General features: G+C 39.5%; 1 protein-coding gene across 2 annotated transcripts in view; it reads right to left on the bottom strand.

Annotated features, from left to right (window-relative positions):
- Positions 1-26319, bottom strand: part of CDH11 (cadherin 11) — a 55633-nt gene that overhangs the window by 3324 nt on the left and 25990 nt on the right. The window contains exons 2-11 of one of the 2 annotated variants that reach the window (XM_019535901.1): positions 21790-22192; positions 18449-18743; positions 17490-17609; positions 16788-16955; positions 12945-13132; positions 9284-9537; positions 8492-8628; positions 8181-8302; positions 7090-7207; positions 59-310 (exon numbers count right to left, since the gene is read on the bottom strand). In XM_019535901.1, the coding sequence (XP_019391446.1) occupies positions 59-310; positions 7090-7207; positions 8181-8302; positions 8492-8628; positions 9284-9537; positions 12945-13132; positions 16788-16955; positions 17490-17609; positions 18449-18743; positions 21790-22017 (1882 nt within the window). In that variant the 5' untranslated portion in view covers positions 22018-22192. Of the gene's footprint in view, positions 1-58; positions 311-1554; positions 4094-7089; positions 7208-8180; positions 8303-8491; positions 8629-9283; positions 9538-12944; positions 13133-16787; positions 16956-17489; positions 17610-18448; positions 18744-21789; positions 22193-26319 lie in introns of those variants that run through there. The other variant, XM_019535902.1, reaches the window with a different exon arrangement.

Raw genomic sequence — 26319 nt, 5'->3', positions numbered from 1 at the left:
CTGGATTAACATTTAAATGCAAGCAAATGAAAGAATAAAAGGTAGGGAATGTCCTTACCTAACAAAATCACGATGCAAGCAAGAATGGCAATTAAAGCTCCTGTGCTAAGTCCAGCATTGAGGATATAGGCTTCAGCATTACATGAGAGCATGGAGCCCTGACTGTCACAGCCACAGACTTTAATAGTCAGGGTATTGGTGCTGCTCATGGGAGGGATTCCACCATCGCTTATAACAATAGGAAGAAGGTATAAGTCCTGCTTTTGTCGACTAAAGCCTCCACGTCTAACGAGAACATCTGCTGTGTTATCTGCTTGAACAAAGGAAATACTCATTAATCAGACAATTTATCCTCAGCCTTGTCTTGTTCATAAATACTGAGGTTATATTTTGCTGCAGTTGCTTTGACCTTTCTAATGCTTTATTTATATCAGTAAAGTTTTTCTTTCCTTCCTAATGGCAACACGAGCAATTAAGTATTATACTTTGCTACATGCAATGCTGAATTTTCTACTTCAGGTATTCCAGTTCAGCAGGTAGCGTTCCAGTGCCAGAAAACCCCCTCACTTAAAAAAAAAAATAAGCATGTCACAAGAAGGGACCCGATTCTGCTAATAATCATAATGGACTATGTTGCTCACTGCTGCAAAAAGGACTCCATCCAACTTTTCCAGGAATTCACAGTCCACAGCACTATGCCACAGAGTAAGCATTGGCAGGACGCTGGTTCTCAGCCAATAAAGCAATGGCGATGTGGAAAGAAGAACACCCATTGATTTACCAAATTTTGGTATCAGCAGCTTTTGTTTCACTGATCATGCTATCAAGATCTTTGTGTTCAAAAGAAACCGGAGGACTAAATCTTGCAGAAAAAATATCTTAACTGAATGCAATACCATTTGAAATCAAAGTAAAATATACACAACATACAGCCAAATAAGGCCTCCAGTATTCTGAGTGGTGATTATGGTGAAATGTATTTAAGTGACTAATATTTGACAGAGCAATATTTCATCATGAGACTCTTTGATCCAAGAAAATATAAGGCATGATGACATAAAAACCTAAACATGTACATAACAAATTATATCATTTTTCTGAACGATCTGAAGAGTTTCTTTTTTTTAAATAAAATTTAATTGTTTTTTGGAGCTATAGCTTACAGTGAACACTTGCCCATTACTTTCCTTTTTATCTTAGTGATGCAATCTGAATTTCAGTTTGGATAATACCCCAGTATTATCCAAATTATTATCCCAGTATGGGGCAACAAAATTAACCAGAAGACTATGTAAAATCTGATGCAATTTGCATTGTTTCCCACTTCTGGTCAGTCAGGAAATACCACGAAAACTTGAACACTGTTTGTGGTATTTCTCAGCCTGAACCAGAACACACAGAGCTGCAAGCCATTAAGATGTGTGACAGAAATAATTTTTTCCAAGTTGTTCAGACTCTCAGAAAAAGTATTGATTTGTTTAAAATCCAGATCAGATTGCCCAAGCCTGTTTGTCCAACCCTTCTTTTTCTGACTCATCTAAGAGAAAAGAAAAGAAAAGAAAAGAAAAAAAAAAAAAGGTAAAACAATTATTTTATCTACTGGATAAGGTTTGTTCCCTTCCTCCGACCGAATGGCGCCATTTTGCTTCTGCTTTTGGGTACTACAGGCGATTAATCATTTTCCTGTTGAAGACTCAGCCTAAACTTCAGAATTTAATAATGCAATTCATAAAACTTCATTTAATGATCTGACCAGTGCCATTTCTATAAAAAGCTGTGAATAAATTAGACCTAATGGGAAGATTCTTGTTTCCTACATTAAAACTAATGGAGAAAACTTTTAGAATGAAAATTTGATGGGGATTTCTTTGTGCATATTACTACAGGAAGGGAAAAATATCTGCCACAGTTGACAGCCCTGGTGGATCTACAGGTGTCCATAGGGGATTAGGGTCATCTAATAAACATCAAAGACATTGGTACAGTCATTCTGTGGGCTTGAACAGATAACACATTCGTGCCAGTGTTGCTTACATTGGTTTCACACATCTAAGTAAGTTATAATGGGCTCCAGTGCTGAAAGATGAGCAGCCAGCTTGGGGAAGCTGCATGTAGTAGGTGTTATCACAGAGCCTTGCTGATAGATGTCAAGAAAACAGGTCATAGCCTACTTGCTTTAAGCAAACAACTCACTTGAAATTGCTGGAAACATGGTCTTTACACAGGTATAAGGTATTTACACTGGTACAGTTTTACTCCTCTTTCTTTCAGAAAGAATAGACAAAGATACTCCAGTGTAGGGGGTCCTTTTGTTTGTCTGCTCCTTTTCTACACCAGATTGAACATTATCTGTCCAAACCGCATGCCCTCTACCTTTTTGAAGATGGAATCCAGCAAAAGTGGTTCATGGAAAGGATGATACTGCTCAGCTCTTTTCCATACAAGTCCTATTTATTTGTCCACTGTCACCTAGGCCCTCTTTACACTGGCCATGATTGTGCACCCACCTCTAGCACAGACCTCAGCCTGAATGAGGAGGGCTCTGCTATACCAGAAGACAAGCATGCTTCTACAGAGGCAGCTGAGCCCTGCCAGATGGGACAGCTGTTTTGCATGTTCATAGTGGGCATGAACTGGTCATTTTGGCTTTTTTATTTGGTGTTCTGAATAGACTCGTAGCAATGTGCTGTCTGTTGAGATTTGGCATCTGGTGTCTTATCTGCTTTTTTAGCTTTAAGTAATATCAGCAACTAATATGTTGCACATTGACATACAGTCAAACCATTCCACAGCATTCTCTATTCTGCAGATAATGATCCATTTCTTCTCAGGCAAATAAAGCCTCACAAGAGAACAGATTTCCATCGTGACAAAGAAACTCGCAGACTGCTGGAGGAGGGTTACCTCCGCTGTAGTGGATGCAGCTGCCTGAAAACTACAGATGAGGCTTTGAGAGCACTACTTCCAGATCCAGCAAATCCCAAACTGTTATCTGCTAGGTCAATCAAAATACTTACAATTTATAGTATTATCTGATTGGCTAATTTGCTTGGTGATTTGATTACCTTCTGGTAATGAAACTTCAATTTAATGTTACCATATCGATAAGCCATAAATCAAAGATCACCTTTCTCATAGTCATCTTTTTCTTGTGCGCCATATGATAGAAGATCATTTCCACTATGAACACCTTGTATGGACTGGAAATTTGGATTGTACTTTGCACAAAGTTCATCAAATTAATATGTAGCAATAACTGTGCTTTACATACAGTACATTTTAGCTCTGTAAACTGATATTTTTAAATGCACTATACTTTTGCTAGCTCTTGGCAGTTTAAAAAATATTCCAGCACTAGAAATAAGAAAAAGATGGCAAACTTTCAGCCCAGATGTCAGCTGGCAAAGCTCCAGGGAAGTGGATAGAATTACCCCATGGCTGAATATGCTCCCATATCTAACTTAATTCCTGGTTCTGTGTTTTTCTAAGTATTCTTCCCCCCACCCTCTGCCCACTGAATGAGAAGTAATTAAATACCAAGGCTATTTATACAGTCTTGTCAGTTTTTCCATATTTAATCTGTAATCACGAGCCAAGGTTTAGAATGGTTAAGTCCCATAAAACAACTGAGTGAACAGAACTGAAAGATCCCATTTTTACCTCAACAAATTACTTCTCATTAAACAGCATCAGCCTCCAGGTATTCCAGGGAGTCAGGAAAAAACTCTGAAACTCATTTAAACATTTTTAAAGAGTAAAGAGGAGGGCCAAGCAGCAATGAAAGATCAGGGTTTCTGTGGGTGCTCTTTTACTGGACCAACTGCATGGTTGGGATAGACTTAAACAATCTTTCTTCTTCAGGTCAGATAACAATTACTTGACCTGAAGAAAAATGCACTGCTTTTAGCAGCTTGTCTAAGTCTATCCTAATCATGCAGCTGGCCCAATAAAAGATACAAGCTGCAAAAATCCTTGCTTTTCCAGTATTCCTTGTACCATCATGCTTACAACATCATTGCAACCCACAGAAAAGATTAGTTGCTTCCTCTACTTCCCTCATATCCATGACTCATGTCCAGAAAGAACATATTATCTGAAGGAGACAGGAAAAGCTTATTAAGATAAAGATAATATATGATCCAGAATAGTATGTTCATCATTTTCACGTCTCTGCGTGCAAATATACAGCATAATTTGTGATCCAAGTAAAGTGATATTTTTAAGCCAAGAAAAAAAAATGCAACTGAACAAAATAATCCTATATTTTTCTGACATAGCCCACAACAACTACGTTGTAACTACTTGGCTAGCAATCTAAGGTAACACAATCCCAAATACCTTCTTGCTACAATCTATGAAAGACTTTCATTTTTCTAGTCTCTGTTCTCTGAGGAACCCCCTCAGCCAGGTATCACAAAGTGATAAGGTCACCAGTAGTCTTTGTGAAATTATTAGCATTGAAAGTAAAAATCGCATCACATCCACCATTATTTATTTCCAAATCTTTCCTTTTCCTCTTTGCCTCTAGGAGTCTTGCCAAAGGTTTCCAAGTTCCTTTCTCCACAAAAGTGACTGTTATTTTAGTTCTATTATACTGTTAATGCATTTTTCTTAAAGAAACAAACAGTTGTTTGATAAGGGAAGCTAACTGCAGAGTGCATGCTGTTATCTACTTTTTCAGAGGTGACAGGGTTGACTCAGCAGGGAGGACCAAATGACCTTCTGGTTCTAATTGCCTTGAATCAGCATCAGGCAGTGATTATTACTGGGGAAAATTTCATGATAGGAAAAAAAAAAAAAAAAGGAGAATCGCACCAGTGAACACATCTATTATTGAAAGTCTCAAAGGATCAAAGATGTGCCACTGAAAGTCTGAGAGCATGTTGGTGTTGAAATAAGATTGAATTTCGCCACTTCAATGGCAGTGCGATTGGATCCTGAGTCTTTAGGAAATCTTTTTATATATTTATCCATTCCAGAATATTACTTCAAATTATCAGTGACAAGGAGTAGGAGAAGAAAATTGGTCCTTCTGTAGAGGACTATACAAGGCTAAGACACCACTTTTAGCTCTATTAACTATCTTTGGTCTTCTGCTGGCTCTTTGCACAAGATGAATTAGTCACAATGGCCTTAGGGGTGGATCTGGGGCTAAAAGCAGGAAATACATGTCTGAGCAATCTGGCACTTTATTTTTGTTTTTTCAAAGCTAGTACAGACCTTTCAAAACACCCTACTTGCAATGGAAATAGGGTCAGACATCAAATGTATACACAGTCTGGGCAACTGTACTGATGTTTATTTACATGGTGGAATGTAAATAAACACTCAGCGCTAAAGTAATTTGATGCTTTATCACAGCGTGAGATAACCCATTATCTCATGTTTTCTATGGAAAATAGTCTCAGCTGAAAAACTTGGTAACACAGTAGGCTATTAATAGGATATAGAATGTGATTACTTTTTTGGATTACTGCAATATGTAATTACTTCTGGAGCTGGTAGAAAGAAACTCTATTAAATGATAATTATAGGACTGTATTCACTATAAAAGTTCTGTAATAGACCTAAACACTGGAGTTTTCATTAACTGGTCTCCACAGCTAATAAAGCCATTTTTCTTTGAAACTAGCAATACCCTCTGAAAAGTGGCAGGATATAAAAATGACTCTGATTTACAAATGAAAAAGAAACTTTAAATGATCACATACTTTATTTCACTTGCAAATTGTAACACATCCTCTCCCTGAAATGGTTTACTATCTTGAAGTACATGGAAGTCTAACTTCTTCATTTCACATTCTAAAAATAATCTTTTTTTTTTTTTTGAAGTTAAATTAACTACTCTGGTGAAATTTTCTTATAAAATGTAGGTGAATATATTAACTACATTAAAGAATGCATAAAAATTCTGGAGATATAAACACAGAAACGTAAAAGGAAAGGAAGGATTTTGTTACACTGGCATACAACTCTCTAAAACAAAATTATGTGGACTTAAAACATCATTGTCTTTTTCACATAATCTACTGCAGCGGTGTCACATAAAGCCATTATATTGAATAGACCACCAGCATTTCCATTATAAAGCCTTTCAATCTGGGTTAATTTTTTCATTAAAAGAAAAAAAAAAGAAAGCTGAATTTGACGCATGTGGAAGTGGAGGATTAATAGAATTGGCTGGAGTTGGGCACTGCTAACATCTCCATGCAGCTGTTTCAATGAATCTTAATTCTGACCTGGGATGCCCCTCTGATATTTTAGAACTGAATCTGTTTGAATCGATTGCCAGTTATGCAAAATGATGCCAATTTTTGTGGTAGGCTTGTGATACAAACTAATATCCATTAGGGATTTCACTGATACTGCTAAACTCATTCCTAATCTCAATTTGAAACAGGTCTTTAAAGGTAAAAGGCTAGCCCATTATCTGTATGTGCAGTCTTGTCCTTCTCAGAGACTGATACAGTGGCTATAAAATACCTTTCAAGGTGAAACTTGGCCTACAAGATCTCAGGTGAAGAATCTCAAATGTTCCTTTTTTTAATTATTTGTCTTTTAAAACAACATATTCAATTAAGTTTATTATTTTAAAGTAAAGAAAAAAATTAAAAATAAATGTATGTTGTATGCAGGGACCTTTATCCATTTCATATCTGGCTGTTCCAGATTGAGAAGGTTTAATTTTAAGCACCCATAGCCCTTCAGTTTTATTAAATGCACTGCAAGATATTTGGCCAGTGAGTTCTGATGGTATTTCTCTTTCAGGTTAGTATTCAGGAAGGAAGAAATAATAATCATGTTAATAATCATGAATTTGTGGAACTATTATAGCATGCGTGTGATTATGAAACCTACCGCGTATCTTTATAATATTGAGGACGGCGAACACGCACTGTAATATTCCAAGGAAAATCTCTACCCATCTAATTGTTATTGTTTGGTTTTGGGGAGGAGGGGCTTGCAAAACTTAAGAGGCAGATAGGCAGTCAAGGTTAGTGGAAATATTGCTGTATTATATTATAATTGTCATTAGTTTTCTATGTTCACTTCTCTAGACACAAGTATACAATGAACTTTGCTACAAACCTCTGTTGTCTCTGAGTGTGAAATTTGGATTATGAATAATTTCAGGTGGTAAACTGAAGATAAAGCGTGGTCCATTGGCAGCATCATCCTTGTCATCAGCAGTAATTGTAATAAATGGCTGAAAAAGAAAGGTAGTCTGTAAACAAGTAGATCCTTTGTGGGTACATTGTACATTGCATCCTAATAACCCTTTTAATATTAGGAATTTTGAAAGCAAAAGGTAAAAAGGAAAAAGGAAAGTATTTACTCTTATGAATGTGCTGAGGACAAAAGCTTAACTATATTAGCTTTTGTATTACTGTACTTAATCAATACAAATCAATACAATATTGGCAGATTTGAGGATGAACTGGCAATCATTTAGGCTGAACTGGCAATCATTTAGGCTGAAATACTTGGTTCATACATGTATCCATATTCTAGTTCAGGGGTTGTCAACATCCAGCACATGTGCCACAAGTGGCATGGGCAGTCTCTGTGTGTGGCGCACAGCACATCAAAGGGCAAAGGCAGCACAGTGGCAGATAGGGCAAGGAGTAGAAAGCAGAGCAGCAGATCAGACAGGAAGAACAGGGCATGGAACAGAAAGCCAAGCAGCAGACTGGACCAAGAAAGGAGATTGGAGTGGCACTCAGGACAGTAAGGGGCTTAATTTGTGGCACACCTGCCAAAAAAGTTGGCCTCTACTCTTCTAATTGATGCTAACCCTATCCAAAAGCTAGTGATAGGAAGGATAATCCTAACTGGTTTAATATGGACAGAGTGTGAATGTATACATGTTTGGGCTATATTGTCCCAGAAAGCAGCGCATCTTTCTGCTATCTGAATGACTTATAATTGTGCTTCTGCTGTATGAATGCCGGCATATGCTTATGGCTGCACCATTCAAAATGTAGACTTTAAAGTGTTGTGGGTATGTACTGTTTTGTTTCACCTCTGCTGGCAAACAACAAAGTGCTTCTTTATTTGCTCAAGGTACCTGTGCCAAAACTTTAAAATAACAGCCCAGCTGCTAACTCCCACACAAAGCAGAGCTCAACCCCCTAAAGAAAGAATATGCCTGCCAGGGGAACATAACAGACAAATGATACCTGATTGCTCTGAGAATTTTCACAAATAAATGCTTCATAGACTGCTGCAAATTTTGGAGCATTGTCATTGACATCAAGGACCTTAATTGCTACAGGAACTTTGGCTTCCTGGTGTCGATTGTCTATAAGACAAAATAAATAAACAAAATAAAATGGAAACAAAAAACGCTATTTTGGTTCTATCAAAGTACAACAAAATCGAAAATAAAGCATTTCTGTTTAGTATTATTTCAGCTGCTATATGTCATATAAACAATGAGAGCAATACAGCACTTGTATGACTGAGTTAAAATCCTCAGTGGAAAACCTACGAGATTCAGTTGCAAAGACAGAGATGTTATGCCAGGCAATTTCTTCCCTATCCAGAGGTTTTATGGTCTTAATGTAACCATCTTCTGGATTGATACTAAAATATCTTTCAAGGTCAGTGTGACGATCGATTGAATACCTAAAAGAGATTGAAATTTCATAATTAAACATAAGAATTATTTACTGGCATGGTGATTAACTGTTTGTTTTATAGTATATTGCCTATTATATTGCTTGTTTTACCACAATTTTCAAACTTCCACTTAGTAGTATATGTTTTGCCAAATAAACATTTTAAATAGCTTTATACCTTAGTTAATAGTGAGGAGATGAAACTATAAAACACACATGTGAATTACTCAGAAGAAAGAGGGTATAGAGGAAAGCCATAACTTGGAATTAAAAGTTAACACTTGAAAGTTATTTCTATTGCAAATGTACTGTTAGAAAAAAAAATGCCTACAATAGTACTGTTTGGTAGTTTATGACATGTATACCATATAATGGTAATTGATTTGTGTGAATACTGCAACATCTAAAAGGCAAACACAGCTATGACACATTTACATCGAACATTTCCTAATCATATGACCCTGAGAAAATGTGGAAAAGGGCATCTTAGGCAAAGACATATATAAACATATTATATAAGTGCACCTATTTACATTGTCATTGATATCATTCCTTCCAAAATTTAAGAGGTCACCTAATCCAGTGTACCAACTGAAAAAGTCAGCCTCTATCTATTTATCTATCTATCCATCCACCCATGTAGCCATACAAACAGAGTATACCTTATAGCACTATTTGCAACATCTGGGTCTTTGGCATGTACTCTTCCAACCACAGTACCAAGGTTTGAATTCTCCTGTACTTCAAGGATGTAACTGGGTGCTAAAAAGATAGGGGGCTCATCAGCATCCTCCACTGTAATCTTTACAGTAACTGTATCCTTGAAAGGTCCATTGCTGATGAACTTAGGATCAATATGTACATTGGCTGCTTCTACCTTCAGACTGTAGAACTTCTGGGTTTCAAAATCTAAGACCTGTAAGAAGATGGTGCATTCATTGGACAGAGCTAACAAAATTGGAAAGTTAAGAGTTGATATATATGGACATAAACAATTCCTTAGTGCATGACACGAGAATGCTTATAAAACAGATACGTGGCAGGTTTCAATATATCTGGAACCGAGTGTATGAAACCTTTAAGATATTTAGGGCTGGACCCAATGATCTCTCGAGGTTCCTTCCAGCCCCTAATGTCTATAATATCTATGAAAACTGTCATACAGGTTGAAAGAAAGGGACTACACCACTGATTTTGTGAAGAAAAAGGCTATACAATGAAGAAGACCCCTTGTCCTGTTCTTCATTCACTATGTTGCTCTGGAAACCATTCCCTTTTCCTCAGCTGGGCATGTCCCTACTGATTTGCAGTTCCAGCACCAAGAGTATGTTATGAGCAGGATGCAGTAAGGAAAGGAGATGGCTTTCCCAAGGTAGAGCAGCAAAGAGCCATTAACTGTCCGTATTATGCCAAACAAGCCTCCCGCCCAGGAAGAGATGCTGTAGTGGCCCTATGCTAAGTAGTGAATGCTCCAGAAGCCGATTGTCGGCTTGAGGGTCGGTGGTGGTGAACTGGAACCAAATACCTACCACAGAGTTGAGGATCTGGCATATATAAGGGAAATAGATACTGGCATTGATCATCTGACACAGTTACCAGATCATACAAGCTCTTCATAATGATAAAACCATTAACTAAATTGTATTTGTGCTTAGCATGGTGTCTTTCTAAATTGAATAGCCAATTTTCAACAGGTGAACAGAACAGCCCTTAATGTATAAATATTAAGATACTGGCAGAAAATTGCTGGTTCAGGACACGTATGAAAAGGAAATGAAAGATATAACACATGTTATCCTTCATACTTTCATGCTTGAGGAAACAAGGAAATGACAATTCATACTAAGGGTTGTTGTAGGCATACTTCTACAGTGATAAAAACTATAATTTCAAGATGTTCCCTAACTAAGGAGACTGGGAAGAGTTGGGAATTGGAGGACAGTTTCTAAGTTCTGAGAAGAGCTGGGACTTGGGAGATGGTTTCTCAATTAAGCCAGTTAGTCAGTGACAGACATTGGGCTTGCTTACTGGTCCAAAATGAATCCCATTGTGTGGTTCTTCTCATTCACATAGGCCTATGTGTATTGAACCCATCAAGCACTACAGCTTTCAGGCACATAATCTAATGCATCTGAAATATTTGGCATAAGATAGTCAGCAGCTGGGATCCTATATGAGACCTCGAGAGCTAATAGCAGCAATGAAATTGGGTATAAGAAGGCTTCTTTTTCAAAAAGAAATATGACAGGATAATTGATAAATTCCAGTTCAGTTAACTGTAGTAAAACACATTGTTATCTAAATATTGTAAGGGCATTAGCTTTGTAATTATTTCATTAGCTGAGGATCTGGTGATAGACTAGGAATACACAAACATCCCTGATTCTGTACTGCTTGAATGGGTACTTAAAAAGCAACAGATTTCTCAGTACTGGCATGGCAGAAACATGGGATTAAATCCTATTATCCCATGTTAATTAGTTACTAGGATGTGGGTTGCATTCATAGGGTATGGGAAGATGAGGTTTCCATATCCATTTCTTCTCCGTTATTAAAACTAGGCTTGGACCTGCTAAATGCTGAGCACTTCCTGTTATCACTCTCAATTTTCACTGAAAGCAATAGGAGTGGAGATTGCTTAGAGTCTCACAGGACTACTCGGTACTGCACTGGATTAAAACCTGTAGGTTTGGTAGCTGATGTGAGAGACAGATCTCAGATGTTAGATCATTAGGGTAGGAATAACACAGGGCACTGATTTGTTTGCTTGTCATATTTGCTTGTTTGTTCAAATCCAGGTATTGCCTTTTTGATGTAACAGAGTAACAACACTGTTACACTAGAGAGTCAACTACTCATCTCTTAGGCACATATTCTTATTATATTAGAGATTTTATTAAGCTGGCGGGCATGTCCATGGCATGGCAGTATTGAAAAGAACCCCCTCTTCCCAGCTGAGGTCCTGCTTTTGAAAAAAAAAAGTTTACCCTTGTAAAAATTGATTTAGAAGCAGGCCAGTTAGTAGATAAATGTCCAATTTCTTCCACATTAGCAGCTGTTTGGGCTATGATTCACATAGCACAGGTGCATATTGCAGAAGGTAACAGGTAATGAGCAAAGCAGGGGGTGCAGGGGAATAAAATTCTGCATTAATGAGACATTGCTGCTTGGCCCTCAAGGTACAGGACTGAAGCCAATGAAGGGAGCTTGTAGCAAGTGCTCATGTGAATTCTTAGGACCATGACCGCTCAGAGATGCCAATTCTTAACTTGGATCCAATTTTATTTTTACCCTGCTTTGAGAGTAAGGAAATGAGTGCATAAGGGACTCCAGATTTCACCCTTGGGGAGTATGTCTGAGTTTGTCTTAGTTGTTGCATGTTCAGTTTCACTTGCCCCTGAGCTGAAGGGCAGTGATGCCACAGCTCTTAGAATGACAATTTGAGATCAACACTTTCTAGTGATGTAAAGAACAGAGAACCTGGGGCCATCTCAATACAAATTAAACCAACAGAAAGTGTTTGGTTGGTCTCAGTGCTGTGCAAGGCTTTATTAGAATAGGAATGTATTTTAGCATGGCTTTCTATTAGGTGTCCGGACTGCTATTTGCAGTCATATTAGCAATGTATCCAAAGGAAACTGTTTCAGGGTTGTGGACACAAACTATTTGAGATGAGTCTAAGTTAGTCAAACTGCAGAATCATTTGATAGGGATATAAGATTGTGCTATGCACTTTTCTTACTTTCACAGAATCATAAAGTAGAGAGCACTACCCTTTTCATGCCATGTACCCCTACCCTTTTCTTTCTATATACACAACATGTCAGGGAAGGAATGCCGATTTAAAAAAAATAGTTAAAAAAAAATAAAATACAAACCCTCTATGTTTTGCACAATTCTTAAAATTCAGGTGACACTATCAACTTGAAAATGAATACTTGATTAAAACCAAAGTAATCCCAGTATTTATTTCTGAATTAGTACTCCGTATGTCTTGAGGAGCAAAAGGTGTTGATTGCTCAAGTGGCAGCTGGGCACAGAATGACTTTAAAGACTAAAAATATGTTAAAAAGCACAGTAAAGTCTTTATATAATGCTGCTTTCTGTTCATAATTATGCCCTTCCATTGTGGTTCAAGGCATGATCAGATAACAGTGTAATGGGATACTGAAACTTAATCACAGCTTCATAAACAAATTACATAAAATTGCATTTATCATAATTTTAGCTTAAGCACTGATGTACTGCTGGTCTAGTTTATCTCAGAAAAGAAATGAAGGGTGAGAAGTACAGTGAGAAGTTGTAAAGAACAGCATTGTTTACCTTCTTAAGCTTTACAACACCTTCCTGAGTCTCATAATCCGTTGTAATTTCGAACATATCCATACCATCTCCATCAATGATGCTGTAGCTCACTAAGCCGTTTTCTCCAATATCTGGATCTTTGGCCTTCACTCTTCCTACTTCTTCACCTGGAACGGCTGCTTCTGATACTGACATCTGGTACACACCTATGCCAAAATAATAATAATGTACATATTCAGTTGGCTTCTTCCAGTATTAGTAATTTGGCTCATTCCATTCATATGTATGAAGAAAGAACAAGAAACGGTTTAATTTTCAAATTAAGTAAATGCAGTAGTGTTGTCCTCTAAAGGAATGGTCATATTAGAAATGTCTTTGAAATAGAAATCATGTGTGAAAACTTAGACTGTTGGTAATCCATATACAGTAAAATTACCTTCCCAATTTCATATACTACGACCTTTACTTCTAATGCTCCTAGAGCAGTTAAAAGGCCAAGCAGTTGTTCAGTTAGAATGCAGGAATTATTGTGACAAAGTTATCATTCATATCAAGCATATTATTGCAAAACTTGAGAGAAATTTACATTTCAAATGACTCATGGTATGACCTTCAGTTCCAAGAAGTCTAGCAAAGTACTTGCCCCTTCATTCAGAAGCCACAAATTATGGAGCAGGATTTGGATCAGACCTCCCTGCTGTGTCATCTAAAGGAATAAATCTGTTGCTTCCCAAAGCTCTAACTTAGAAAATGAATTTGTATTGATTGAAAACACTGAAACTTCAGATGGGTCAGTATGCACTCGCTTGTGTGTGCATAAAGAAAAGAATGAGGAGGTTTTTCTACCTCAAAGCTGTACTTGAACAGGATGGGTACATCAGCAGCCCTTGTTCAAGGGAACTCGTAGCCTCTACAACCCACTGACCTCAGGATACATTTCTGCAGAAAGAGGGCTGCAATATAAGCATATTCCCTATATACAAGGGTTTCCAGGAAAGTCACAATCAACAGCGACTGTTGCCCCTTGCCCATATCGGAGCTGAAACATTATGACTCACACACGTTAACTATTTCAGCATTCTTTGCATTACCAATAGCCTTGGTGGTGTTGACATGAGTATAATCAGAAAAGCATGCAGCCATGAAGTAGAAATATACTGGAATAAATCTACGCCTGCTAACATTGTAGACACATCGGCTGCATTCTACCATGCCTGAACTGGTCTCATTAACTGCAAAAAAAAAAATTGCAAGCAAAAAAACCCCAACAAACCAACCCCCTAGCTCTAGTCAGAAAACAAAACACATAACTAAAGCATATTGCACAATGCAGGTATGAGCTGTGGCTAGAAAATCGTTAGGGCATCAAAGGTATGTAGTGTGGTAAATGGGTACGTCTGTATAGCCAAAAGATGGCGTGGCTCTTTGTGGGTAGGGAGACGGGTGCTTTATTTATTTATGTATTGTTTTTATTTATTTATTGTTTTATTTATTCACATCATCCAGTGATATTAAATACAGCAGACAATGGATGACAGAATCCCCCTGCCCTGCACCGTGCTGAGAATAGAATTAGTGTTGAGGGGCCATGCCTGTGTGTCCATTCAGTTCACTAGACTAATTTTGCTAAATTCAGCGGAGAATAATTAAATGAGATCAAATACGTGTGAAAACCAAATAGTCAGCTTGGCTATTAAAAACCTTATTTGTCCTAATGAGCATGCTTCTGCCACCATTTTGAAAATTTAATTGAGCTTATTTTGATTTCTTCTGCCACTTGTAGACAAAACTAATCAGAAGGGAGTGATGGTCCATCCTGTAACCGTGGACTGTATGAGCAGTCCTTAATTTTATACAAGTAAAGGCTGTAGTATTGAAAAATACATAAAATAGAAAAGCACAATATTCACTCACTTATCAAGTCATCTAAGATCTGAAAAAATTGTTAGCAGGATGTGCAATGTTTTTTTCATGGCAAGCCAAGATAAGCAAGATATGCCTAGCCTGGGAAATGCCCAGGCACCGGAGGGTGCAGCGGATGTGAATTAGCATACATCATCTGCCCATATCCATCAGTAAACAGAAAAGAGACAGAAGACAGGGTAGAGATGCACCTGATAGACTAAATGAATCATAGATGTATAAGCTCTTGTAAGCAAGAGCTCACAGGGCTAATTACCTCAATGCGTTATAGATAGAAGTGGATGCCCAGCTTAGCTGTAGCTTGGAAATAGCTGACAGGAGCTAGGTACAGCCATTACACTTTTATTAGTATAAATGCTCAGAGAAACTGGTCTAAACCTGTAATAGTACAGAAGTTTGGTGTACATAAACTAGTTTAAAAATGGTGGAACTTGGTCTATTTTAGACCTGGATCGATGTGTACTCAAACTTAATTGATTTAGGCTAGACCAGTGCATCAAACGTCTGGACCAGATCCCTTACCAATTCATGTCACTCAGGTCACTGTCTGCCAGTGTCCTAGGTGCCTTTGTGCACTACCATTTGTTCTGTATGCCCAGCCACACTGAGTGCCCAAGCAGCCCTCCCACCAAGCTCTCTCTGAGCCAAGTGGCTGATGATGATACGTGGGGAGGCATACTTACCCATGCCCTGCAGCCTGGTCAGGCTCCCTGTGGCTGCCCCTGCTCTTGGAGGCATGGGGTCCCTGGGTGGGTGTGTGGGAGCCCACCCACGGATCCCTGTGTCCCCGTGAGTAGGCACAGCCACAGGGAGCATGGCCAAGGTCCAGGGGATGGGCGAGCAGACTGCAGTTGACAGAAGCCTGTAGCTGACAATGATGGGGGAGGTGAGGAAGCATGCTTGCCTGTGTCCGGCAGCCAGTCAGGGATGGCCCAACCACTCAGCTCCTCTCAGTAGTCTCTAGCAGCCCAGAAAGCCCACTAGCAGGAATGCAGGAGTGTCCCCAGTCTCCTGGCCTTGGCCAGTGCAGGCAATCTGCATGCCACCCTCCCCCGAAGTGTGAATGTATGTTCTGTTCACTCCTGACCTAACCTACACCGCTTACAGAAACCCGTATAAGTTTGATCAATTCTACTTCTGCCTTTTTGAACATCTGTACTTAGCCAGGGAGTGCTGAAAGGCAGAGGGCAAAGCCACGTGTAAACCTCTTTAGAGCATTGTCTGTCTCCTAGCAGGAGCCTTCTTGAGTGTATAGGCTGCGATACTGTGTACCCCATGATCACTGAACATCTCCAAACACAAGTTTCTGATGCACAGAATGTGAGAGTTTAGAGACCTAGTCTTTTAACCTCTTGTACCACCTCCTTCGTCATACTTTTGGCAGAATATCAAAGATTTCATCTGGTTGTTACAGTGTGAGCAGAATGTTAAACACAGGACCTTTACTCTGAGCAATCTTTTACTTTTTCAGCACACACATCATGAAAAATGAAGTTGTAAGATGTGTATCAAGCTCTCCTAGGTAATCACTACTGCAGTGAAAGTCTTTCCCTTAAAGCATATTTTCCAGTGCTTTTGCCAGCCTACCGGTAGCTGACTCAGTGATAGGGACTTCCCTCCTTTCTATAGAAGTCTAGACCACAGCTGACTGATCTCACCATAGGTATATTTTTAATATAACATGCTCCAGTGGCTTTAAAAATGAAATATGGAGCTAGAAGCCTCCTGAGTTTTAATCCTGGCTTTGAAAATTACTCACTTTGTTGCACTGGACAAATCATTTAAATGTCTCAGCATGCCATTAGTAAAACTGGGAAAATAATACTGGTCTCCTATGCATGTTGCAATACTCCATTTCTCAACATTTCTCCAGAGAGTATAACTGCTTTATATGATGGTTAGTAACTGCTGTTATTTAGTAAAGGATTTGCCACTTACTCTGTGGGAACTTTGGTGGGTTGTCGTTGACATCAGTTAGTGTAATTGTCACTTTGGTTGTCCCTGAGAGTCCTCCCATGTGTCCTCCCATATCCTTTGCCTGTATTACAACGTGATATTCTTCCTTGGCTTCACGGTCCATGTTGGGAAGGGCAGTTCTAATAATGCCTAGAAATAAAATAAAAATAAACAACTTTATTTTTTTTTAATAATGAAAAGCAGCTCCTGCTTTTCTTATAGTGTCTTGCAGATACACCACACTTATTGTGTATAGCAACAGTGGCCAAATTCTCCCCTATTTTCTGAACATTGCATACCATACATGCTTGCAAAGCAGCCTGAGAGCTGGCACAGCGGAACCTATGAGTACTTGGGGGAATTCTCCATGGCACAGAGCCTACATAGTTTCTATACCATCACCATGGCACAAGGGGAATGGATCTGTCTCAGTGACAGCTCCTTAGTATAGAGGCCCCTGGACACTCTAAAATATTCCAGGAGATGAATCTACTGAATAGCTTAGCCAGGACTGATGGAGAATGAAGTGGTGTAAAGCTATCTACCACACAGACACACACACACACACACGCTACATGCACCTTGGCTGTCACTGAAAGTCTGAACCAATATGTATAATTCTTCATTTTAACAGACTGTAAAAAGATATAATATTCCACACAAATAAACCCTGTTCAGTAATACCTGTTTGAGCTTCCACAGAGAAGTACGGCTGACCTTCAAGAATACTATAAACCAATTTGGCACTGTTCCCATAGGTAGGATCATCAGCATCTGAGGCTGTTACCTGAATAACTGATGTACCTTAAAAGGACAGAAAGGGAGAAAGGAATGCTTGTTAAAAGTAGATGCATTTGTAAAAGCCACTCTAAGATGTTTTCAGCTAAAGCACAGAGATGCCTGGTATGCATGGCTGTCTCCAAATTTTATTCTTTAGATTTAATAATTACTGGGACTTACTTTGCAATTTGTACACTAAGCAACAGAATCTCCATAATGCTTAAAGCAATTTTGCAAGGAAGTAATAAAAGACTCTAAAAGGAATTAATGAACATTTCTGACCAGGGAATTTCTATTCCATCAGATACTTTTTCTTTAGCAAAGACTGCATACTACTACTTTTGATAATAAATAGCCACCCAAGACAGCCTGTTTGCTAGGGTTAGCTACATTCACTTAGCTACATTCTGCACAAATAGGTTCATAGGAATGTTGATAACTGGATTCTCCAAAGCAGAGGTAGGCTTTTTGTTGCTTGCTTGATTTAAACCAGGAGAAAATATAATGGAAAATATGGTAGCATTCCCTAGCTTACGGCTTCGTTAAACAACTCAGTCAGGGAAATGAACAGCATTGTACACCCTGAACCACAAATCCTGGTTGGAGCTTTTTCATAGTCTTTTAGTTGAAAGAACAACCGTATTTCCTGAAGTGCTTGCACAGCTACTCTCACAGTCATATTCAGTTTCTGTAGCAGAGCTTGAAGTCTTCAGCCATTTGTTCCGACTCACTGATAATATTTCAGCAATTAGTTGAGACCAAATAAAAATTTACCTCCCGAAGTCTGGAAGATGATACTCAGTTCAAGTTGAGATGTCAAAGCTCCAAAAATAGAAACTATGCCTGCATTTTTCTGTACATACCTACATTGGACCTCTCTGGCACGTTGGCATGGTAGTTTTCATGAAGAAACTCAGGTGGGTTGTCGTTTATATCTTGAACTTTAACAATGAATTCTGAAGGTGGTTCCAAAGGTCTATTAGTGTTCCTGTCTACAGCTTGTGCTGTTAGAGTGTATTGAGCTCTCTCTTCCCGGTCCAGTGTCTTTGTTGCATGGATGTTCCCTGATTTGTCATCAATAACAAAAATTATTCCTGCACCTTCACCTGAGAGAATGTATTTAATGTTTCCATCCCCAGAATCAATATCCGAATGAAGCTATAAAATGAGAAACAGACATACTGTAACATGGGAACATACACTGTAAACATCCAAGCCTTAAAATATTGAGTTACTATATACTTTTGTCTGGATTTACCAAAATTTTGCCTTAGACTGCAAGCCCTTGGCCATCGTGGGTATGCTTACATGGCAGTTACAGAAATGATGCAGGAAACCGTACAGGTAAACGAGCTAACTGTAACTAGCTAGCACAGGATATGGTAGCAGTTTTAACTGAAGCAGTTTGAAGCTCAGCATAGGATAATTTATCCTCTGCTCCTCAGCAAAGTCAAATTAGCCATCACTCCTGTGGCTAGTTTATACTCCTCACACTATATGGTAATCACTAGTGTGATGGCGGTAAAGTGGGGCTTTGTGAAGCTTCGGTACCCGATTCAATTCGGAGGAGATATGGTCTGATTTGGGGACTGAAATTCCAAATCCAAATTGGATCAGAAGACCAATTAAAAGCTTCAAATCGATTCAAAGCATCCAAATCAATTCAGAAAGAGATTCGGGAAAGATTTGGTGATTTGGCCGTAGAATAAACAGGCAGCTGACAGCTGCCTCCAGCCAGTAAGTCGGTTGGGGGATGGGGGAGGGATCAGGCGTGGGGGAGGGAGGGATCAGGGCTGGGGCTGGGGCTGGGACAAGCTGCCTAGCTGGGGTGGGAGGCACAGGATTTGGGGAGGGTAGTGGATACGGGACGCAGGTACAGCAGCACTGGGAGCAGGGGTTATGCCCTGCTGCTACTTGCTAAGCCAGGTTGGGAGAGGCAGGATGCAGATGTGGTTCACTCAGGACAGAAGGGGGCAAGTGGCATCAGGGCATAGTCCCCACTCCCAGTGCTGCCGCGCCTGCATCCCATGCCCTCCCATGCCAGCTGGCAAGCAGCCACAGTGCAGAGTCCCCACTCCCAGTGCTGATGCAGGTGTGGCAGTGCTGGGAGAGGGGGCTCTGCCCTGCTGCCACTTGCCCAACTGGGGGCAGGGGGCAGAGGGAGGCATGATTCAGGAGTGGCTCGCCCAATGTAGAAGGGGGCAAGTGCCGGCAGGACATAGCCCCCACTCCTAGTGCTGCTGCGCCTGCATCCCACACTCCTGCCGGTGCTGGCTGGCAAGTGGCAACAGCACCCACTCTTCTATACTGGCTGGCAAGTGGCAACAGCACAGAGTCCCCATTCCCAGCGCTGATGTGAGCGTGGCAGTGCTGGGAGAGGGGGCTCTGCTCTGCTGCCACTTGCCCAACTGGCACGGGGGGGCACGATGCAGACATGGCTTGCTCCAGGCAGAAGGGAGCAAGTAGCAGCAGTGGCCATGCCTGCATCCGTGCTGGGAGTGAGGGCTGCCGCTTCCCCCTACCATCCAGAATGAGCCACACCTGCATCCCTCCCCACTCTCGCCCCAGCTGGGCAAGGGGCAGCAGGGCAAAGCCCCCGCTCTGAGCGCTGCCACACCCGCATCCTGTACCCTCCCATCCCTCTCCTTGAGTAACGTGTTCCTCTGCCCCAGCTGGGCAGCGTGTCCCAGTCCCAGGCCCAATCCCTCCCCAACCCCACACCCCTTTCCTCCTCCCTTCCCCAAACCCAACAGACTTTCTAGCTGGAGGCAGCTGTGTCAGCTACCTGTTTAGTCTATGGCCAAATCTCCAAAGTGGCACCAAATCTTTTTGATCTAACTCAGCCAAATCAAATCAGGACAGTGATTTGAATCTCTGAATCAAATCACTGTCCTCCAAATTGGCTGAATCTGAAGTGAATACTTGCTGCTTCACACAGGCCTACAGTAAAGACATAACTTGTGTCTTTGCGTATATTTGCAAAGCCCCTAGCACCATAAAGCTATGAACAGTCTCTAGCTGCAACTGCAACAGAAACAAATTATAATAGGAAGAGGATCAACCTAGAAATGTGTTCAGACTAAGAGCTTGCCTGTAAGAAAGATTCACAAAGCTCTTGTTCCTCAAAGCTAAAATATATTTTAGACACAAAGGGGCGGGAGAAGTAGAATTAGAATGAGATAGTTACTGTCTTCTATTTGTTCAAATGAAGACAGAGGGAAGTAACTTAATGTAAAGGGATTAATACTCGTCATATTAATCAGATTTTGCTACACTGCATTTAAAAGTGGCTTAGTGACACATGGGGCTGTTACAACTGTACCAAACATTGGTTTCCAGACAATTTCCAACTTGTCTTAGAGTCTAAATTTGACCTTCTATTTAATATTAAAAATACTAATTTTGCTTCCCAACGTATTCGCCCTGTGATATTGTATAATAACAAACATAGTAAATAGTATTACGGTAATTTGTGAGTGTTTTCTTAACTTTCTTAACTTGTAGGAGTAACACAGACTTTTTGGGACAAACTGTTCTTTCTGGCAGAATTTGATTCCATTGATCTGATTCCCCATTGTGTTATATCGGACTGATGCTAATTCACAGGAGTAATACACTCCAAAGGCAGGTACAGCACATTGAAACATCAGGCTCATTATATACTACACATTCTAACATATTTTAATCCTAATGAGTAACGTGTTATAAATCAGAAAACAAAGATATGGTAAAGTCAGCAATTTACTTTTCTAATATTGGTATGTCAGGTCAAATCCATTTTAAATCTCTATTTTAGGACTCTTCTGTTTGGTATATAGGTTGCTATTTTCTAGGCCAGCCTTAAAACAATGAGAAAAGTATTCTAAGTGACAGGGAACCAAAACTAAGACAGATATGAGGTTTTATTTGGACAGATTAGCCATTTGGGGATCAACCTTGTTGTCCATTCAGAGTCGGCAGAAAAAGTGCTAACCTACTACTCTCAAGTAGTGATTCAGAGCCTACTGAAGTCAATGAAAAGACTCCCATTAACTTCAATGGACTTTGGATTGGACTCTCACCAAACTACAGATTAAACGATTACTACCAGATTTATCAGCAAGTTCTGATTAGGCAACTGATGTGGAAGAGAAGTATGAGAGGAACAAAGCATCTTATACAAGATGCGCAAAATAGCACAGACTGAAATATAGATATTTCTTACCCTGCCCACTAGTACAGGATCTGGTCCTGTATATTCTTCTATTACAAAGAACTGATTCCACACCCAGCCTCTTTTTGAACGATGCAGAACTTGTCCTTCTTTTCCTTTTTCATGGTGACCATGGAGTGACGGCCTTGAATGGTTAAGCTTCTCCGTAGATGTAGCATGACTATAGCACAGCATGCCCAGGCATATAAGAGCAGCATGTAAACAACTGTCCTCCTTCATTTTTGGTTAGTTTATAGGCACAGGAGTATTGAACAATCTACCCCTTCTAGCCAGAGCCACCTTGAAAGTTGAAAACAGAATTACTGGAAAATTTCAGATGTGATGTCCTGTGTATAGGATGCCACCACTCATGAAGTGCATCACTTTAACGCTCTGTGGGTTCCCAGATCAATTTCTAAAAAAAAAAAAGGAGAGAGAACAAAAATGTCAGTTCTTTCCTTCTCTTAAAACAGTTATAATTAAAAGCTATTTGCCTTTTTTAAAATTAAACTAGCATCAATTTAGCATAGGTGTAATGCCCATTGTCTACTTCGAGATAATACATGCACTCAAGAATACTTTGATACAATAATTACCAACTATGAACATTTTAAGTAACAAGGGTTTTCTTTGGTGGTTTGCCAGTAAAATTCCTTGCTGTCAACTACAAAACCTGTACAATTTTTATTTGTAATTTTCCTTTTCTCTTAGTTTAGTAGGAAATGATACAGATAAAGCTCTGCTCTGGGGTGTGCCTGTATGGGTGATCTCTGGCTCTTGGCCTCTAGCCTTCCCTAGAGCAGCTCCTGGAAATGATTGTAGAGTACCTGCACTGCCATATGCCAGCAGGTAGGTGGAGTATACTGGGGAGGGCTCAGTCAGAGCTCACTGCCTCTGTGGTGCAGTCATGCTCTTGAGCACCAGTGTCTGGGATCCACAAAGCCCCATCCACAGAATTGAAAGCAACATAAATGTAGTGGGAAACCAATAGGAGGTTCTGAGGATGTGCGGTTGTCTTCATCTTTCACTCTCTGAGACAATGGTTCTTTATGCTGTAAGAGGTGTCCCTCAACTTGCAATTCACAGCCCTGTTACAAAGGTATGTGTCAAAGGTTTCAAAAACCAAAGAGAAGTCAGCTTTTACTTTCCAAAAGTGGTAGCAGCAATGGTGCCATTCCCTTTATGCAACAGATCACTGGGCAAAGCACATGCCAAAGCTGCACAAGAGCTAAATTCAATTTCCTCCTTTGCCTGATGGGATATGTACACATATCCCCCACATCCTGGGAGACTACATCAATTACCAGTCTATAGGGTTATCTGAGGTGGGAGTGCTCTGAATGCATCCTGTGGAAGCAGAGATGGGAACGCATGTTTCCTTATTACCAACACAACAGCTATGCTCATTTTCCTTGCAAGGCAGAACATCTTCTAAATGGAAGGACTGAGATTGCTTCCCCCTCCCTAGAGTGCAGCGTAACAGGGTGGGTAGAATAATTCCCTGGAAAGTGGGAGTTTGAGGTTCAAATCCCCTGAGGTAGAAAAGAGAATTTCCTGGCTTGCTAAGTTTCTAACCACTGAGAGTAGACATAATCACTCTCCAGTCACACTCTAAAAACTAACCTGCTTTGATTGTTCTGAAAATCCTTACTTGGTCCAGCCTTGCAGGCAAAATAACCAGAACTCCTGGTTGGTGGATCTTAATGGGGCTTTCGTGTGTTGCTCAGCACTGTTAAGACAGAGCGGATCTACACCTGCGCTTTACTGCACATTAAAGCATTGTTTAAAAAAACGTGCAAATATTCTAATACATGGTAAAATAGGATATTGAGCATTAAGCATCACTAAAAAGAATGTACTTTCGCTACTGCACAAGAGGGTAGTATAATATACATTTATTTAGTACCTCACATCGCAGGTACTAAATTCAATGAGCATTAGGAAAAGTGCATTAATGCATGTGTAGACACACCCAGAGAGTAGCTTCTGGATGTGACTAAAAGACTTTTGGCATCTCAGGAACTTTTATGTTAGAAATGTAGATGCCTTTGTACTTTTAGGTGATCTCAACAGTAGGATCAAGCTAAGAAGGGGTTCTGTGAATCTAACTTTTGGACTCAGGCACTTGAAGTGGCAGTTATGTACTTATGCCCATCCAAAACTTCTTTGTGTATCTAGCCCTGAATGCCGTGACATATTCCCACATGCAAATTCAGCCCTTTTCTTTACCTTTTCCATCGACCTCCACTATCATAAATTAATAGAAACATCTGCAGACACTTTTATAATATAACCCTTGGCAGCAGCAACCATTCTCGGTGTTTCTGACATTTTAATTGTTAGGATGACATTATCCATTTCTTCATTTCTGATCATTTCTCTGAAACTAGGTCAGAGTCAAAGTTTGGACCAGAGATTGCTTGATACAGTGAATCCTGCAGTAGGACTACACCTCCAGGGGCTAACTTCCCATCCTAAAGAACCATTTTTATGCATCCCTGGGGTTTCTAGTATGGTGTTTTTCAATGTGCTTCTAATAATCAAGAAATTCTTACTTGTTCTAAATTTCAGTGTAATACACTTTGGGTCTGCTACAGAACACTAACAAAATACTAATTTCATCCTATATTTTAATCTCAGGCACACACTCATACATACATAATGCTTCCCAATTTATATATATACACATTATATAGCAGTGCAGAGGGGACATACATGGGAATTCTGGAATAATTAATGCTAAATGTCTTGCTTTCTTTGTGGTGGGGATTGTTGTGCCAGTTTAGAGGTAGCTGACTCTGGACAATGGAGTTGGGGGAATCTTGACGGGGAATTTCCTTTAAAAAAAAGTTACCTATATTATATATAAACTGCCCATATATGTCCCCTCTGCGCTGCTTTAGATTCAGGCACTCAGATTTCAGGAATGGGGTATGTACTGGGCTTTTCACATGAGGCAAAGAGACTAAGCTCCCATTTTTCCTGCCACCCAAAAAAACCCAGCTTGCCCCCAGCTTTAACTATGTACCAAATTCAGTTTCAGTGTCTATATTCTAGTGAATTCAATTCGATTTATGCATATATTTTAAAATATAATCTGGCACAAGGGGAGGAATTGACTGATTTTTCTTCCTTAATCATATTAATTGAAAACAGTTTTACTATCCCTTTTAATTCCTTCATTATTATTTCCTTCATGATATATTACAAAAGATTCATAAAAGGATAGGAGTCTGGGAAGACAAGAACACTACCTACCACTACTACACACAAGAGAAGAAAGCCAATATTGCTCAAGAAAATGCTTTGAAAATTCATTTTAGTCAGAAATACATTTTAGGTAGAAATGCTACTTCAAGTTTTCCTTCCTGGGTTTAATACTGGTAGCCATTTTGTTAGTAAATGAAATTATTTTTTATACCAGAAGTATAAGAGGCTGAAGAAAGAATCTTAAAAACCTTGTAATAGTAGGTTATTTAGGGGGAGGACGGGGGGAACATCAGTATGAAATACATGTATCTCTGCTAATTACAATTTTTTAGAGAAAATGGAAACATATTTTATCTTACATTTGAAAAGTTACAGTAGAAAAGTTAAACTGAAAAACCTATTATTGGCTAAACTTCTCTGGTGGTCTAGTAACTAATTATTAAATCCTGCTCTCTGTCGTGATCCTGAGTTACTTAGCCTATACTATGAATGTTATAGGAAATATTTTCTATAAAGCATCTTTCCAACTAAAGTCAAAGCTAGTTGCACAGGAAAAGTACATTTACATCCATCATGAAGTGCATAAGTGCAGTAATTAATTTTGCTGGCACTTTCATTTTTGCAGTAGGGTCCCAACACCCTCAGGAAGATGGATCGGGAAGGCTGCCCTGTTTTGGTGCTGATGTATTGTTAAAACCTATTTAAGTGCCAGTTTAACAAATGAACACTTTCATTAACAGATTTGGGGTAAAAAGCTTTAAAAGAACAAAATTTGCACGTCTGAATTCTGTTCTCTGGGTCATTAATTTCAAATGATGCTATCACCTGTGAAACTAGAAAGTAGACAAATATTTCCATTATAACCAAAATGTCATATAACTTTAGTGTACGTATTGTTATGTAACTTTCAGAAAAGACTTTATAAAAATTGCTTTACAAAACAGGAATAGATGTCCTGGTACACATGTGTTTACTACCACTTATTTAAGCATGAAGCACTAGACACAAAACATTAACCATATATCCATATTTACTTTACTAATTAGGGTTTAAAGTGGTAATTACTAGGATTATGTGAAGCTTTGGTTGCTGATTCAATTTGGAGGAGATTTGGCCTGATTTGGCAGTCACATCTCCGAATCCAAATCGAATCTGGACACCAATAAAAAGATCCAAATTGATTCAAAGCTCTCCCAATCAATTCAGAAAAGATTTGGAGAGCTTCAGAGATTTGGGCAATCCCCGCTCACCACTGCAGGGAACTGGACCCGGACTCTGCAGATAAGTAGGGGGTGGGGGCTGGAGGAGGGGACCATGGGGGGGACCCTTGCC

The sequence above is a fragment of the Crocodylus porosus genome, unplaced genomic scaffold (assembly GCF_001723895.1).
Source record: "Crocodylus porosus isolate Cpor-Errol unplaced genomic scaffold, CroPor_comp1, whole genome shotgun sequence".
Taxonomy (NCBI): Eukaryota; Metazoa; Chordata; order Crocodylia; family Crocodylidae; genus Crocodylus; species Crocodylus porosus.
The sequence above is the reverse complement of the archived record's forward strand: the minus strand, read 5'-3'. Positions and strand labels throughout refer to the sequence as shown.